Source organism: Nothoprocta perdicaria, unplaced genomic scaffold, assembly GCF_003342845.1.
Source record: "Nothoprocta perdicaria isolate Ctin4 unplaced genomic scaffold, notPer1 scaffold_260, whole genome shotgun sequence".
NCBI classification, from domain to species: domain Eukaryota; kingdom Metazoa; phylum Chordata; class Aves; order Tinamiformes; family Tinamidae; genus Nothoprocta; species Nothoprocta perdicaria.
The window spans coordinates 388,229-406,964 of NW_020455489.1; the positions used below are offsets into that span (position 1 = coordinate 388,229).

Consider the following 18,736-nt stretch of genomic DNA (forward strand, 5'->3'; position numbering starts at 1 on the left):
TGTAGTATGGTTGCCAAAATTCCTGCCRAGCCACTATTTTCAGCTCAGCGAGGAATTTTTAGAGCTAGAGACACACTTCTGAATGTCTTCTGCAAGATCTAATACCATCCCTTTTCTGTATACTCTTTCTGTTCACCATGATTTCTAAGTTCTGATTTTTTGATCTCTTTCCCTGTCTGTTGTGGCCATCTGAAAACCTGGAAGGGGTTTCAGGTCACCAAGCCTATAYTCAGCTAAGTAAGAGTGAAAAAGGAACCCATCAGAGCTACCAAGCTCCTGTAACCTTCATGCTTATCCATACACACTTAAGCTTGTTTTGAAGATACAGGCCCCAAGACACGTACTTTCTCTCATGTGAAGCCTGTGTTTCCATTCTGAAAGCCAGGAAGATACTTAAAAAGAAAAATGTGTGTTTAATCTCCTGTTCAGTTTTATCTGCAAAAGAACAGAGAACCATCGCATATTTTAAGGCAGGACCTACTTCATCGCATTAATAAACACAGCAATTACTTTAGTCTGTGCATACAAGCGAGAATGATATTGCTAGAGGCAAAACTGAGGCCTCCAGAAAAAAACTCCCAGAGGTTTCAAGATCAGGTGGTAATAGGGTGACATTTCACTTTTTTCAGGAACATTTGTCTACAATGAAAATAATGTCTCAGCACACAAAATTAGGCCATAATTATCCCATTATCATGGTGTGGGTTTGGAGGCCAGAGCAAGATAATTCCAGTGGAGAACGTTTCCTACACCCTGTGGAATCATTAGCTCAATAGTTTCATTAGCGGAGTGGGAGATTTCAGCAGCTTCTGATAGGAATAGGCCTTTGGACAAAATTCTTCCAGCAAAAAGTCTGACGCAGAATCCCGATGACTCACTTAAACCAAGTTCCTCAAAACTAACTTTTCCTAATCTGTACAGCTGGAAGGAGAAGGAAGTGGACACAAGCCAGAAACGATTGGAGAAGACACCAAAAGAAGTCATGCAAGCTAGAAGCACCCCTTATTTCCTTGTGGAACACCTGCAAATAACATATTTAACGAGCTAAGCAGAAGCTATCTATTATGTATAAATATGAACCCAAATAAAGAAAGGAGGGCTCTCGTAGACTAAAATCAAGATTGTAGCACAGCCTAGCCAAGAGGCCACCTAAACTCTGCTTAATCAAAATGAGCAGGAAGATTCACATGGGTGCCTTCGTAGGTTCAATAGTCATAGCTTTCTTAGGAAGGACCAAAAAGCATCATGACCTGGCAGACTGGTAGACACTCAGAAGAAAATAAATAAATAAATAAATAAATAAATAAATAAATAAATAAATAAATAAATCTTACATAGGTTCCTTAAATGGAACAGAGGGGGACAAGTGCTACAGATGACTAAGACACTTGAAAATAAAGTGATCAGTCCTTTAGGCTCTACCAGTGCCAAGAGAGAAAAGAGTCATGCTATTATGGACCACCACAATCACCTCATTCCATGCTAGAGGTCTTGATAKCATCAAAAGAGCATCTAAATATTACCAGCAGGAGTCTTCTGGCTCCACCCTATTACATGCAACAAGAAGGTAAAAAAGTAAGCTAGACCTTATGTTAGGTAGGAAGGGATGATCCTTTATGTTTTCTCCACTGTTCATTTTCAGTGAGTTCTAAAATACTGAACAACACTCTGGAGGACCAAGGGAAAGCAAACACAGCAGAAAGATTTTCTAGAAGGTAAACGGCTCTAAACCGGATAACTTAGGAATTTGAAATGTTTGAATCCTCTGTTGCAGGAACTCACCGTTTTGATCTCAGCCATGGGAGGGCTAGGCAAGATGGGCCGCCACCAAGTAAGTGCTCAAAAAGAGCCTGAGATGGGCCAGATAACCCAGSAAACGAGGCTGCAAGGATTTCATAGCAGCATCCTGAATTTTGACCAGTTCAGGCTTGAATAAACATTTAAGGTAGAGCAATTAGAGCAATTAATCTGTTAAATATTTTACAAGGAACTGCTTTCTCAATCACTAGCATTTTTCACACCATGCCCAAGGCATTTGTTTTCCTCTTTTGAGGGCAAATATAGTAGTGCAAAATAAACCTCGGAGAAGTGCTATGCTCCAACCCCTACAGATCAGCCTTACTGATCTTTTAGCACATCCTGATGAAAATTCAAGCAATTTTCATTCGTCCTTGTGCCTCCTGACATCACTTGGGCCCTGTAAAATGGCCCAAAAGCCAATACAAGAGTAATTGCAACGTCGCTTCCCATAAAGGAGACTCACACATTGGATTTACACATGCTGACAGCCCACTGTCTCGCAGGCTCCTCATTCTGGGAATTCACACGGCGTGCAAATGCATGGGCTTTATCAGCACCGCACTGTGATTGCAAAATGATTGCATGACCTCATGCCTCTGCAGATACGGCCGTTCCAGCTTCTAATGAATCACCGGTCCAGGACACGGTCAGGAGAAAATTCGTTGGGGATGGGGGAAGAGGCTAAAATCGACTTTTTTCACATGCTTTCTTGGACAAAAGCAATTGGAGAAACTCTAGCTGAGGAGATGAATAGCATAATTAGAACAGACAGCAACTACTATATATATTTTTGCTATTCTCATGTTTTATTTCATCCTTTCAAATAAAGAKAATTTTTAGGCTGTTTGATAAGAAGCAAGAGAATGAAAGGAAAAATCAATCTGAGCCTCTGTGATGCAGAAGTCAAGACATACTGGAGGGTGGAAATTGGCTCTACCTATTCTCTTGTATCAGGTAGCCATCAGGTGCCATGTAGCAATGGCACGTTATAGGTCACCACAGTTAACAGGTACAAGAGCTCATACTGAACAGAAGGAGATAGGTAGAGAATAGACACAAGGATAGACACAAATCACTCAATATCTTCTGGATGTTGTTGGAAATCAGTTCTTGCTTTAACCACTCAGATTATTACCTGAGACTGGTCTTGATTTACCACRCAGGAGAGGCAAACTTCACTTTGTTCACAAATGCTCTGCTCTTGATCCTTCATACCTATAAATTCAATGTCACCCCAGAGTGAAAGGTCTTAGTGAGGAACCCAAGGGCAGTAGCCCCTCAAGGCAGTTGAGGGGCTAAGATGCACCTGGGGGGCAAGAGGATGACCTAGGCATGATGTCATTTAGTGTGGTTGAGTTGCTTTTCTTCTGAAATCTTCCACTCATCTCCATGGAATAAAGGACAGGCAACAAAAGCCAGAAGCCCTGCAGTCATACAAGATCACACTAAGAAGCCCATGAAAATCCTCATATGTAAACATTTTGGTAGGTCACAACACTACTATGCGCTGTGCCTATGTCATCAGATTCCTTCCCCAAAAACACAGGTGGCACACCAAGCACCACAGCACAGAAAGCAATGGTTTACACTAGTTTTTACACTCCATAAAGGAGTCGCTTTTGGTAACAAATATAGTCACTTCAATGAGATGACTAYATACCATCTTTAGCCCTTTGGGTGTTGGCCACTCCATCTTGCCTTGAAAATATCAGCAAATTTGGAAAGACTGAAAGGACATATTTTACTATTTCTAATGCAAATAGCTTTCTGAACAGACCTGCAGTCACAGTGGGGAAAAGGCTATATAAAAGCTGACAGCATTGCATGATCTTCAATTCTTCCCTCTCCAATCATCATCTACACAGTTTCCTCGCTTCTCCAGGAGGGCGCTAAACTACTAAAATCTGATTCGTTACAACAGATTGYACCACACCAAAGCAGAATGGATTAATCAAGCACCCAAACTACTGTAAAACTCTACATCAACTCACCTGTAACATCGTTTTCACTTTCCTTTCACATGCAGAATTTGATTTCTGTTGGAAAATGCGGTGTATGGCATCTATGTACTAGAAACGTTTGCATCTAGCAGATAGCAAATACTGTACCAAACAGTATTTGGGGTTGGACTACATGACCTCTGAGGTCCCTTCCAACCTTAAGCATTCTATGATTCTATGAAACAGATCTCCTCCACCTGGRCAGAGTTATATGGAGAAGAAAAATCTCCATCCACAGAAGATGGGACGTGTACGAGCGTCCACAAAACCTAAGAGCTTCCGCAAGGGAAAGGAAAGATCCCGTTCTGCACTTCCGAGAAGATGAACCGGTCTTTTACCTCATTGAGCATGAAGTAATGATATTATGGATCAAAGCAAGCGATACACYTAGCGACAGGCAGAGCCATCCTGCCCAAACCTTGTGCTGCTGCACCAGCCATGCATTGGGCTACATACAATAGGAGGAAAAAGATATAGATCTCACCCTTCACCTCAAGACAGATTTCTTAATGGAGTGTGAAAAAAAAAAAAAATCAATCAGAACCCACCTTGGTAGATACGTCCCTACCTGGTTTAACATTGTCTTATTCCCATAATTTTTAGCAGCACAGAGAGTTCCCAGTTTGGGAGGAGAAGAAATCGGACCATAGCATCTAGAATGGACTACCATTTACAACATGAAGAGGGATGAGCACCATGCCATGACAGAGAAGTCTTCTTGACTCTCCTACCAGCCAATTTATTGCTATGGGTAAGTTATTCCCATTCCTCATCTGTAAAATGGGTCCAAGGATTCTCGCATCCTGAGGAAAACACCTTCAAACCTACTGAMAAAAAGCACTCAAACATGGGAGATGCTATATAGGGACCTGCCAACAGTCCCCCTATAAAAGCAGACCTCAGGACCTATTTTTTTTCCTTATTTAGAGTCAAATCCCACCAGGACCACCTGCAAAACTGGTAACCACAGTTGCCACAATCCCGATTATTTCSCCCACCAAATACTCCAGCCTATATCTGAGTGCCACATACCCAGACATTACATCTGCAAGCCAAATTGAGATTCAGATTTTGTCTGAAATGTAAATTTGGCTTTACCACGGCATAGCAGAGAAGGGCTTTTATGGTCCTTATTTACCATCTCTACTTCATTCTTGTTTCAATTCTTTTCCCGACACAGACACATTAGGTTTTAATCATCTAATGCTTTCTCATCTACTCAAAGTAACAAGTTATCAGCCAGCCGCTGCCAGTACCTGGTGTTATTGACACTTGCCATAATGAATGCAATCACCATTTATTTATTTATGTAGGATGACGAACATTACGAGCCCATTCTATTATCCATGTGTATTGCTGCCATAATTTATCACTAATGCTGGGTTGCTTTTGCCCAAGTTGGACAGCTCAATCTTTGTACCCACTGCATTCACTGGATCTTTTTATAGACCTGGAGAACCACCTTACTCTCACTGGGTCCACACGCTGGGTGGATTTTGCACCACTGAGTGGAGATCTAAGTCTTTTTCAACACTTAGATGCCAAGGAAAGGAGCAAAACATATGTTTGTATTGATCTGAATCTTTCCAGATCACCAAGCTAAATCAACAGCCTAAAAAGAGATGCAGCAGAATGGAGGAAAAACTCGTGGATGGCTTTAAGGGCCATGTCTCCAAGACTTCTTTCTTTCTATTCCTTGCCATGGAAAATGATGTAAATTATCTAAGCAGATGTAAATCATGTCTGCTTAGGTAGACGCAATATACCTCAGAGGCATAATGTTTATTTTTTTTGACCACCTTCAAACTCTTATTTCAAACCCTCTCATACACATGAGTAAAGGCAAAATCTCCCCCTCGTACTCTACAGGAGAGTTCTGACCACTTGGAAGGCATTATACAAGTGTGCCAGGAGACTCTGGGTGTATAATATACTTCTCTAGTTAATCATAAAGAAACTAGAAAATTAAAAATCTACAGTCTCTATAGAAATCTCCATCTTCGCAGAAAATCTCATTACGATATCACCAGTCCTTGGTATTCATGGCTTTTACTCAGATAAGTAACAGTGCAAAGGGGTTGAGTTTTGTTCGCATGCAAACAGGAGAGAGATTTCAGCTCTGATTCATTAAATAGCTCATTACTTTTCTAACCAAGGACCRAATAAGACACAGCTTGCTGCACCCTCTAAAACACAGGCGCAAGGAGTATCGAGTTCAGCACTCTCAGCTGTCGAAATCTCAGCCTGTCATTGAGAAAGCTGAACCATGACAGGCTGCTTGGATCTAATTCTGTTTTTGAGATTGAAAAAAAGGGCTCTGAAGGAAAGAAAACCACCTGAGCAAACCACAAAAGCAGTGAGCATTGGAGCCTAGCACATCAGTCCCGTAATCCGCTCAGCATGTTACTGAAGACCCTCTGAAGGTGAAACACATTGGTTTCTCCATAGGCTACAGAAGTCTCACTGTTTGTCATCTTCATGCCCTCCAGCACCCATCTAAAAATGGCAAAGGTGGCTACTGCAGCAGAATGCAAATATTATGTTTTATCCACCCTCTCAGTCCCTTTTTGACATTGGCAGAGCAGCCAGCTCTGTGACTGGATAACTCWTTGGTGAACAGCTTTGTCTGAGCACAACATAAAAGGAGCTGCAAAAAGGAGGGGAGAAAAAAAAAAAGTCACTCTGGGAGACAGCAGAAACCAAGCTAGAGCTATGCTGCAACACAAGATCCCCATTCTCCTCTCTCTCCACAGTGAAGTCACCAGGGAAAAGGAAGCATCAATGACACTTGCCTCTGAAGGATCTACTTGGGGTTAGTCTAGCATTTTCTACCTGCTCTTCAAGATTTAGAAAGCTYGTTCCCAAGCAAAGTGTCCCAGCACCAGCTGATGCACAGGGACCCCTTGGACACCTTCAATAGATGAAGCCTTTAGGATGGTCTTCTGCTTTCTTCACACTTAGGTGGCCACCGGTCCAGCCAACATATTAGGTATGGACTGGTCTGGATCAGGTAAGTCTTGACTCATTTTCACTGTGCTCACTCTGCTTTCCTCACAGTCCCATGGACTTCTGTAGCAGCAGAAGCAACATCATCCTCTTTGCTCTTCAAGTATTCATCAACCAGACAAAATAGGAAGGCATAGAAAGACCCACCAACACCGACAGGAGGACTAGTGTGATCAACCCAGGTCTAAGGACAGTGTTTGACCAAAGTCCATATCTCAAAGTACCCTTCAACAGACAGGAAGCGAGAGTTGAGCCTGGGATGGGGCGATCTCAGTGAGTTAAGCTGCTTCAGGGCTCCATCAGAAGACACTTTCACTAAATGGACGTGGGTTTGGGGCCATCCTTTGAGCAGCACATTTCTAGATGCTGAAGCGTAGCTTGCCGCTCTTCCAGCATTACATTCGTTCTTTGAAAAGATTCACCAAGACTGCAAAGATCTTTGCAAAGATTCATGCTGCTCTCCTATGCTTATCACCTTCTACCCAGGTTACATGCACTTAACTCTTCATTTTTCTCATTTTTCCAAAAAGCAAGCATCACTGTGGCACCACGCAGCACTGTGCTGACTGCAGCAGCAAAGACCAGTCAAGGACCCCCAGTTACAAGCTGCAACATTAAAGCAATGCCAAGCGATAAAAATCCCTGTGGCCCCAACTACAAGTCCCCACAACATGCTCAACATCTCAAGTGCAGACAGAATTAACCTCTGAGGAACCACGCTGCATTGCTTATCTGTGTTTTTCCTCCTAGTCATCTTCTCGGACACCACTGCCCTCCAGTGATAAATGCTGGGAGAGGAAAAGCAAAAATGCCTCCGAGTACCCTTGGAGACACAGCTTTGTTTCCCGCCAAAGTCATCTCACGCGTCTGCCAAGCTAAGACCGATTTCTAGCTGTTGAACCAAAAAAATCTCTCCAATGTGCTGCCGTCTGTTCTACATCCAGGTTGTTCTTGGAGGAGTGATCCCATCCCAGCTGGGAGCTGCTTCCCAGATACCATATGTTGTTATAGGTGTGATTACGAACTCTGAACTTCTGGGAGCGTTCATATAGATGGAGAACTAATCACCCTCTGATAACAGCAGAGCAATCTGTAAAATAGAGCTGGTCATCCAAGCCACTCACATTTTTAGTGCCATTTGCTCCTTTGCAGCTTTGCAAAGTCTTTTCAGATTGCTCCAAAAATCTAATCTGTCAGTGTCTCACGCTTCCCGGCACATAGATCTGTTTTTTCTTGACTTTTGAGAGTGCCTGCAAGAGCACTCAGGATGCTTTGAAAGCAGCAGCACAYGTCTTGAATCACCCCAAAGCACCTCACAAAGACATTGCCTTTAACAAGAGTGTGAATTTGACATATTTACCCCTTCCAGCTTCCCCATCTCCCCGCAACTTTTAATAGACTTCTTCTTAAGTAATACACAGCCCAGCAACTCCCCTTCCAGCCTTATATGAAGCTCCATAAAAATCTCTGCACCACGCTCACTTCTGAGCCCTTCTTCAAACTACTAAAAAGAGGCAAATGGGAACCCATGCTTCAGGTTATACTCATTGATTCCTACTGTTTTCATTGCATTTTAGCTTAATAATTACATTTCTTCTGCGATATCTACCACTTCCATCGCAATATCTATCATAGAGCCAAAATTGTGTGTGCCTGTTAAGTCATTTTTTGAGAGCCTGGAATCACAAAATACTTCCTGCTTGATAAATTATTTTCAGTTACAACTTCCCGCTTTTCCTATACAGCAGGATAAATAAGACCAAGTCAAATCTTGTGCTGATCCCCAGCATGCAAAGCATTAATATGTTTAGATAAATTAAATATATAAAGCATCCTACATACATTCATGAGTAGGAAGTGGAATTCTACATTTCAGAATTAAATTTGCCATTATAAAGAACACAACAGATTTTTTTTAAAGGGAATTATGCACCAATTTATCACTGGAAATACTGACAGTGACTACTACCTTGAAGGATTTTATAGGAGCTTCAAATTGAGAGCAAAATAGGAGCAAAAAAAGCCCTTAAATTTCCCCTTATTTGATTCTCTCTAGATTCAATCTTAGTCTTGTACTGTGCATCATTACTGCAAACCATATATCAAAAAAAAAGCCCCAAACTATTAAGATTTGGACATCTTGAAATCATTTCCCACCAACACTCTTATTTTTTGGGCCTCATATATCAGTGTTTTGGAAAGGGGATTTTCACCTCTTCGTGTGCCTGGACAGGCAGATGAACTCCGAGTTTTCATCCTTAAAATGGTTCTGCCTGCCTGTGCCTGTCCTGTCTCTTGACAAATCATACCCTTCTCCATGCCAGTGAGCCTCAGAGCCACAAATACATGAAGAAAGTAAATGCTAAAGGAATACAAAATAAAATTATTTTTTTAAAAAACAATTAAACAAGTGGTAAGCCTTCAAATTTACATCTTCAGTTCTTATTTTTTGTGTACCCTAGCTCAAATTACACATTACCATGGGATAGGAACACTTAGGTATGGTGTAAGAACAAGTAGGAGCTGCTGTTAAAGCTCCACTTTTTATATCGATCCTGCAACACATTTCTGAGTCCTAAAGAGACTAAAAAGAACAGATAATCTTACTCTGATCTATATGACAGTACACAACACTCCTGACATCCTTAATGGACAACTGCAGCTACTCGCCCTCTTTCAGAGATACGGCAGCATCTCTTAGGAAGGGAAACATAACACAAACTCAGCTGTTCTCATCAAAGCACGGCTTCCTTAAAGAAAGACATCAGACAACTTTTAAGACTATAAGTGATTTCTTGTTCTAGTCTACATTTAAAGTGAACAGGAAGTCTCAGGATCTCAGGAAGATCAGGATGGAGGACCCCTAGCTCAACTCTACCCCACTGCCCGGCCAATGTTGTAGCTCCTGCAGGTTGCTCCAGGTTGTGTCCCCACAAGACTGTCTCAGTAAGACCAGGCAATCTGTGAGGACAGAGTATCGACAGCTTGTGACAGAGGCTAGAAGGACTTGAACACTGACTTAAACTCTCCTTCTCAGTCAGATCTGTGACTATAACCTCTTCTTCCACTCTCATGACCTGAGCCAAAGCAGGACACTGTTRAGACGGTCAGTAGCGCTCCAGAAGAAGTCCCTTCCCCTATCTGATGGAATTCAGCAGAATTTGCCAGACGGTTGGCTTTGGCTACACGCAAAATGTGAATTTGATCCAAAACCTCAGTATCCATCACCTTTTGAGGTTACAAAACCCAAAAGACCCACAATTAGGCCCAAAACATCCTAACCATTAATAAACCACGCGCTATCTTGAGCTCTGTTCTCATTCCACCGTCTTTTTTAGCATCTCCTCTATGCGCGCATAGTTTGCTTGTGACTGCATGGCTGTATTACTAATGGAACAACTATGTTTAAGGAAYATCCACCAGCAAAAATGCTGAAAAAGCCTGTAAAAAAAGGGGCCAAGCAGCCCTCATCTTTTCCAGCCAGGAGGTCATGACAGAAGGTAAAGCTCTAAGAACTCCCATGCCAAGCTATGCTAGATATTTTCCAGGACCTGCCCCAACTCCACGGGCAACTGAAAGAATAACTCGGGAAGGCTCTTTTCCAAAAGCTTCTAATTTGTAAAACTGCAGAGAACTGTGTGCAGTGTTATCTTCATCCTATTAATCTCATTTTACTTCGATGCACTCTATTGCCCTGAGGATTTTTCCTRCAGTGTTACCTTTGAAGCAGTCTAAAGATCTAACAAAAACAACACTCACTGGGACTAAATAGAAAGGGAAAAAAATCAACTGTGGCTGCGTAGTTTACAACACCATATATGCCTAAGTCTATCTCCTKCTCTTAAAAGATGTAACTGCAGGTGAGACGCAGCTTTTTCCTTCTCCCTTCTTCTCCAGACTTGAGGTGAACCTCCCAGAAATCCAAAGGCTATTGTGGGAAGAGAATTCAAGATACCACCTCCCTTTTCTGTTTTTCGAATGAGCTCACATCAAAAATTTGTGAGAGAGCAGCAGCAGCTCATTGATGYTTTGTCCACCTCTAGCTTTAATGTCTCTATACAATCATCATTTCAGGGATTCATCATGCAACCAGGCAAATTCTCCCCAGGCAGAAGGTGCCTCGTGCTCTAATCTCTAAACTTTACCAATAAAGTCCCTTTGGCTGGGGCCAAGCCCCGCAAGGGAGGCAGCAAAGCCTTATGACTCMCTAAAAGTAGTTTGAAAAATGTTGGAATAGAGAAGCGCAGATGATGCTACCGGGAACGGTTCATTGCAGAGAGACGCCATTCGACGTCTTCTCTTGGAGCCAGGACTTGCCCGCTTGACCGATTGCTCATTCCCMTGGGTCTTCACTAGGAGCCTTGGAAAAGCTACACCCAGGAAGGCAAGCAGGAGCTTCAGCCCATTAAAAATTAAAATAAAGGAAATGGTTTCAATTGATTAACGATAAATCTTTGCTCATTCTAAAATCCTTCCACTTGTTTTGCTGACCTCTGACTTCGAGGGACCTAATGGCTCCCTCATTTCTCTTTGCATGGCATGCAAAAATCTCCTTGTTTCCAAACCTAATACCCTTAACTGTTTTATGCAACAGACTAAGAATTTCTGGAGCTTTGGTGCTTAATTCTTCCTCAACTTGGCAATATCAAGGAATTGAAAGGAGGTCGGATGATCTCTAGGCGTTGATCATCTGCGAACGAAGCATCCGAGGAATGTGCTGTGACAGCACACTGGCAGTGCATGTGAATGGATCAGTGATAGACTAAATTACCTGGGATCCCAAGCAATGCTTTCATTAGTTTAAAAGCCCTCCCCAGCCTAAGCATCGCTTTTTGCTTCTTACAGCATGTTACATGCTTGCCCCTGACATTCAGAGACAAGAAAACGATTCTTCTCTGGCATCTGGAGGTCTCAAGCGATTACAGCCACAGGTAGAACCGAGTGAAGCTGGCAGCTATTTTTTTTTTATTTATTTCATTACACGGTGCCAGATCAATAACCCTTTGGGATGATGAGCTCACGTCTAGATGAAAGCAACTTGGCCACCCTGACAGGGGACAAATTCCCAGAAAACCTGGCCGACGAGGGATAGGGATTGGGGTGGAAACTCCAAYGGAAACCTTATCCAGCCTTCCCAGTCTCCTTTTTTGAGGAACAGCTTGTGAGAAGTAGAGCAAAGAAAGGGAATATGTTATGGTGCAGAAATTGGGAAAATTAGAGGTTCACGATGGGTTTTTGTTATGACCACCTACATTGGTGAAACAACTGACTGAGTGGAAACCAAACTACACCACAACACTTCGTACTAAACCTTAGGCCCCACTGCCATCTTGTGGCAAATGCCTTCCAAAACAACGGGAAAGAGCAGAAAACCCAGCAAAAAAGTTGAGGACAGGGTCTGCTGGTGCCTCAAAGGCATGAGTTATCAGGAATACGGCTGAGAACACATCAGTTCTGCCCTAGGAGATACCCTTCTGTATCAGCAGCATTGCCTTGGTGAGAAAGCGAGGCAGAAGATGATACATGGTTTTCCAAAAAGCTATTTGCCAAGTTAAGGGTATGATGACAAACTCAAAGCAGTTCATGCTGCCACAGCTTACTTCTAGTGATTAATGCACATCTATACACTACCATTTATTGATCCGATCAAGGCAGTTTCCAAAGAAACCCAGCGCTACATCGGTGCCATCAAAGCCCATCTACTCCACTAATTCCATGTTAAGATGGAATTAGACAGCGCTTCCCCTAATTGAAGAACATATTGAGATGCCAAAAGCCGTAGATTAGCACCCCTCCGAGGGATTTTGGAAACATTTCACATCGCTTTGGTACTTTTTGGAGTTGCAGCATCCTGGCTCTTTGGAAAGGCTTTGATTTATACCTGGGAATGGCTGTAGGTCTGTGGCCATCTACATGTTTTCATTTCCTCCAGTAAAATGAAGTCCTCTGAAAGAATAAACAAATAACACCACACATGCAGATGAAAACACATCTTTTGATGTGTTATTATGAGGCTTTCTTCAGGTCTTAGCAACTCCCACCCCAGTATATACTTCAGGAATGTATTTAGCTATCAGCATCTAGCTACCTCTTGAGTTTCTCTAGTGTCATTTACTAGCATTGACTGAGTTTTAAATACATTAGTACACTTTGCAGTCAAGTTGAACTAAAGATTGAAGTCAACTTGAGTTAGTAGTAGAATTAAATGCATTGCAGATAGTTGTAAATATATTTTCACAAAAAAAATATATTTAAAATAGGATCCAGGCACACATACCTAGATAGAAAGGTTTCCGTCGGCTCTAATTTGAAAACTAAATGAGATGAAATGTCACACTGGATTTTTCCAATAGGGAATTCACTCCTGGGTTTTCCAGAAGAGGGATGTTTTACACTTCCCAAACCACTCGCAGTCTTGAAAAGCCGTGGGATAAACAGTTTAGACAATGTTATCTACTGCTAAAGCCCAGGCATGAGGTGTTTGGGAAACTAATTGTAGCTCACTCCGCAAGGCCTGAGTYGGCTGTAACGGAGGCGGTTTGAATGGACCTTGAGGAAACGTTTGGAACAATCCACAAATCAGCTTGGTCAACACTGGCACAGCTACCAAGGGCTAGGCCAAAGTACAGCAAAGGCTGTGGGCAACCCTGTGGTGGCTTTGTGATCCTCCTCACCCTGGCCCTTACAAGGGAAGGTGGTAGTTGGTGAYGGAGGCTTGAGCTGATGGTCACCTTGAGAAGAGCAGCAGGACAGGCCGGAGAAATTCAGAGCCGAGGCCCTTCTCCTGCTGTGACGCTTGGTTTTTGTGGTGACACCAAGGGATGTGCTAAGACAGGGAAGAATGAATTGCTCTGCAATGGCCACGCAACTYGCTTGGTGTAGCGGCTTGTTTGATTAGATCCACCTTGATAGTTACAGGGAAAAAAAAAAAGAAATATATACACACACCTATAAAATCATAATTGAATGGTTCATTAATCTTTAGAGGAGAAACAGTCTTGTTCAACAAAGTGCTGGGAGCGACCATCAAGAGAAGAGCCTTGAGTGACAGCAAGCTCTATTTAGGGAGAGCTGCAACCCCAAACTCAAACACACCCGGGTGAAAAGCAGGATTACTTCCAAGGGACTTTTCTTAAAGTCTTTTTGTCCAAACCAAACACTRCGCGCAGAGGAAACCAAGACCTCCGTCCATCGGCTGCTCCACGAGCACCAGAGCTGCGACTACTGCTGAAGCGGGCCGGACGCGCGCGGAGTCATGCGCTGCCAGCAACTTTCCTGCCCCACATTAGCAGAGCCCCGCGGGGACGCCGGGGCGCCGCTTTTCCCACGATACGCTCCGAGCGCACACACACTCCAGGGACGCTCGCCATCCTGACCATAATTGTGCRCTCCGCAAAAAAAGTAATAAATACCAACGCGTCGGTGGGTGCTGCTTGCTCCGTGACGGATAAATCGGTGCAAAGCACTCAAGGATCCGGGTGGAGGAGCAGCGGCTTTGGCTTGTTCGGAGCTGGCGGAGATTTTGGGACAGTCAAAAGACAGATTTTTTTTATTTTTTTTTTGGCGGAGGGGGGAGGCGCGGGAAGGACAGCAGCTCCGGCAGCATCTGCTGGAGCTTGGGGAGTGGGATAACGAGAGCTGCTGGAAAAGAGAGGAGGAAAAAAAAAAAAAAAGAAAGAAAAAAAAAAGAAAAGAAAATAAAAAGGCGGCTCGGAGCCTCCGCAGCGGTCGCGAACCGACTCGGCGGAGGCGGCTGCAAACTTTGCGCCGGGGGCCCCGTCGGGGCGGAGCGGCCGGGCCGCCCCCCTCGCTCCCACGGGCGTCCCGCGGGGCCGGCGCCGGCGGGGGGGCGAGGAAGGAGGGAGGGAGGGAGGGAGGGAGGGAGGGAAGAGGGGGCCGAGCCGCTTTTAATGGGTTATGCGATAGCTTTTTCCAGCAGCTAAAAGCCCGTTAATGCGTTTGCTTTCCCCTCCGGGGCTCGCAAGCCGGCGCAGATCGATGACAAAGCGGGGGATGGAGAGATTAGGGGGGGGGAGACCTAGCCCAGCTGTGCCCCCTCTCCCCCCGCTCCAAAGAAAAAAAGAAAAAAAAAAAAAGAAAAAGAAAAAACTTTGGGTGTTTTTTCGCTGGAGCAAAAGGGGTCCGGGTACGTGGGGGTCCTACCTGTCGCCCTTGGTGAACTTGCGGAAAGCCTGGCGGAGGTCGTGGAAGGAGCGGTAGGTCTGCGGCTCGGCGGAGATGCCCTGCGCGCGGGTGGTGCGCGGCCCCATGTGCGGGCTGGGCGCCGGCAGCACCGACTGGCATTTGTGCAGCCGCCGCCGCAGCTCCTGGATCTCCTCGTCCTTCTCGCCCAAGCGCCGCTCCAGCTCCTTGATGCGCTCCTCCTTCAGCAGCAGCAGCTTGGTGAAGTCGCCTTCCAGCTCGCTCATCTTGCCAGAGGGGAGGAAAGCAAAGTCCTCCCCGCCCTGCGAGCCCCTCACCGCGGCCTCGGGGCGCTCCGGCGTCCCGCTAGCAGCCGGCAGCTCGCCCGGGAGTTTTCATTGAGGCAACCCAAGAGAGGAGCCGAGGGAGCGACCGGATCCGGCTCCCGGCGAGAGGAGGAGAAGCGCTGGGAAGGGGTGGGAGGGTGGATGGCTCCTGCCCGCCCTTGGGTCACAGCGGCAGCTCCATCCTCCCCGCGGCGCTGCCTGTCAGTGAGTGGCCCAGAAGCACCGAGCGAGTTGGGGAAATTTGGGAGGCCGGGGGAAAAAAAAATAAATAAAAGAGAGGAAAAATTAAAAAAAGAGGAAGAAAAATTAAACACGGTGTGGGGAGAAAGCTTTTGTGCCACTCTGCGAGGCTGCGAGCCTGGAAATAGCAACAACTACCATGTGATCGGAGGGTGACGCAGCTCCTTGTAACTGGAGCTGAAGACTTGGGATTCAAGCGGGAGCACTTCATAAATATTAAATTGCCTTCTGCTAATGAGCCACGTGGAGCCACCTCCCCACTGCCCCGCAGTACTCACCGCCTGCTGCACCCTTCATCCCATCCCTCATYCCTGCAGTGTCCTCATATCTCTTCTTGGGGTAGCCCATGTCCCACTCCACCAAGGACTGCCGCCTCACTCCCCTGAGGTAGGAATCACCTCCACCCAATATTTCATCCCCATCTCTTCATCCCTCTGTCCAGGAGCAGCCCGGGTTAATCCCTCCATCCTTCCCTGCCAGGACACCTTACATCTCACCCTACAACCTTCCCCACTGAGATGTCCTTCTACCCTGCACACCAAGCACCCAGAATCCAGCACCGGGAGCCTGGGGTGGTTGGTCCTCCCAGGTGTGAGGCGGGGGGTAAGACCAGCTACCAGCTGGGGAGGGCAGTGAGCCTGGGTACTTGTCAGCGCCCTGGGAGGAGGCAGGAATTCACCCTTCTTGGACTTATTTGGAAGAACCCATCTTGCATATGCATTTTTAAAGTTGCCTGGCAAAGGGCACCRTCCGTTCCCATATCGCTTTTCCAGCTGCCTTCCTTCCAGAAAGGAGGGCAGAGGCCGCTGTCCAAGCACGGTGAGAAGGGGGAGAAAAACAGCCAGGATGTGTATGGAGGAGAAGAGTGCTTCAAAAGTGTCTTAAAGTTAAGGGGGGGAAATATCACATTTGAGCCTTCTCATTTGTAGGAGGCGTAGTGCATTTTCTGTCCCTCTGGCCTTCCACGGAAGGTTGGAAACCTCCAGTTATCCCAGTTGCCATCCTCATTGGAGGAGCAGCCCTTGGAGGAGACCAGCTGGCTGCCTATGGAAGCTTGGCTCTGCCAGCAGGAACAAGCAGGGACTGAAGTACGCACGAGGGCAAACTGCTGAAAATAACATAAGATACAGTAATAATAATTATATATATATATAAAAAAAAAAATTGCCTTTTTGAAAGGCCAAGAGCGCCACCTTGTGTAGCAAAAGCTTGTGTGGCTCAAGATCTTGTAGCCCAAATGCGCAAGTACTCTTTGCSTCTCCCAACACCAAAGCCACCCGCAAGACGCTGCTGCCAATGGCTTGTCACAAACACCCATGGATGTTTGTGCGCCTCTGAGTTGCCTTATGAAAATATTAGGGCTAAAACAGCCTGTTAAAACATTGCTCCTCCTGGAGCACTTCATTTATATAATAATTTCCACATTCCTCAAGGTCCTTGGAGCAAGATGCTTCCGTCARGGAACTAGCAGGGAAAAAAATGCACCAGAAAAAAAAAATGCATAAAATATATGCTAAGCAAACACGCAGATTTTGCTGATATCAAGCACTGCTTTCCAGGGTCATAAAAAAAAAATCATTATTTCTTTTTCACATTGAAGGACCAGCTCTGACCTCCCAGCTAGAAGACAGAAGACAACCAGGTAGCACCCAACTATAGCAGAGGTTTATAATGGAGCTGTCTACAGATGTATCACAAATGTATTTTAATTTGAAACAACCCYAAGTTTCTAGAATTTTAGATTCTAACATGAACCAAATCAAAGTGCATGCAGATTCCCACCTCATTTCTAATCAAAGCAAACCCCAAAACATAAAAGAGAGTAGATTAAAAATTTAGTCACAGAAAAAGGCACAGTCTTGCAGATTTTGGTAAGGAGACAAGGTGTCTTGGGTGACAARGGTTCAAGTCTGCACCAAGCACACCATGATGAACTAACTGCTTCTAGATCTCTACTGAACTCGGCGATATACTGTCTAGGGGAGCATCCCAGCCTGCTTGGAAAGTATGGGCATCACATGCCATCCAAATCAGGGGGAAATCAGTAAATCCAGGAAAAGAGCCCTTATCTAACCATTGCCACCATATACCACAAAAGCTATCCAGGCTGAGAGCACCTTCACCACTCTTTCACTAGGCCCTACGTACAACCCCTCCCTATGTTATTCTCTCTATTTTGATATCTATAGCTTTACTTAAAAACAAACACAAAAAAAAAAAGAAAAAAAATCAGGCTTTTAGGCCCAGATAGAAAAAGGTGGCCTCAATTCACCTTCTTGACCATGCAACCTCAGCAGAAGTTTAAAGTAGTCCAGCAGGTGATCATTTCCCATGGGGCGTTAGGCGCTGTGTAGGGAAAAGAAAGAAAAAGGAAAAAATAAAATAAAATAAAATAAAATAAAATAAAATAAAATAAAATAAAATAAAATAAAATAAAATAAAATAAAATNATAAAATAAAATAAAATAAAATAAAATAAAATAAAATAAAATAAAATAAAATAAAATAAAATAAAATAAAATAAAATAAAATAAAATAAAATAAACAGAAAAACCCAACAATCCACTGCTGATAGTTGACTTAGGAGCTGGATTAAGGGCTGTACATAGAGACATGCCTCTGAGAATAGACCACAAGTTGAAGCTGTGAGCTTGCTGCCAGTCACAACGCTTTACCCTACGAGARCGTTACCAATTTTACAACTAGCAACTGCTGTGGCTTCAAGGGCAGCTCCTGGGAAAGCTCAAACGTGAGTAACTTCCAGCATGAGAACCAGCAGGGACAGCAACTCAAAAAGCCCATTAAATTGCAGCCTCACCTCTGTCCTTAAGTTCATGTTTCTCTCCATGTCCTTTTGGCCTTCCAGGAATAYGATCAGCACCGTATCTGGATTTAGCCTTAAGCAGCTGTACTTTATCTCAAAAATGAGTGTCTTCAGATGATTTAGAGAAGTGAAGAGATGAAACACAGTCTATAATGAAGCAATGGCAAAAATTAGAGGGCTGAATACAGCCAGACATCTAAATTAACTTTAACCCTCTTCCAGACATCCCATATATATGTACATAGAAAATCACGCAGGGGATTAGACAGCCCTGAAGGCTCCTAACTGGAAACCGCTCAGGGCAAGAGACACTGGCAGCCTTGCCGGAGGAGAGGATTGAGCATTATCACACTTTCCAGGCAGAAGAGTTACATGCC

General features: G+C 44.4%; 1 protein-coding gene and 1 long non-coding RNA gene across 2 annotated transcripts in view; one reads left to right on the plus strand and one right to left on the minus strand.

Moving 5' to 3' along the window:
* Positions 1–15,279, minus strand: part of PRKG1 (protein kinase cGMP-dependent 1) — a 320,495-nt gene extending 305,216 nt beyond the window's left edge. Inside the window, exon 1 of the mRNA XM_026040662.1 lies at positions 14,970–15,279. Within this exon, the coding sequence (XP_025896447.1) occupies positions 14,970–15,235 (266 nt within the window). The 5' untranslated portion in view covers positions 15,236–15,279. The remainder of the gene's footprint in view (positions 1–14,969) is intronic.
* LOC112948420 lies at positions 14,916–15,170 on the plus strand. Its single transcript, XR_003249618.1, has 2 exons — positions 14,916–15,022; positions 15,119–15,170. It is a non-coding gene; the product is annotated as an uncharacterized LOC112948420 (long non-coding RNA).
* Positions 15,280–18,736: the final 3,457 nt, after the last annotated feature.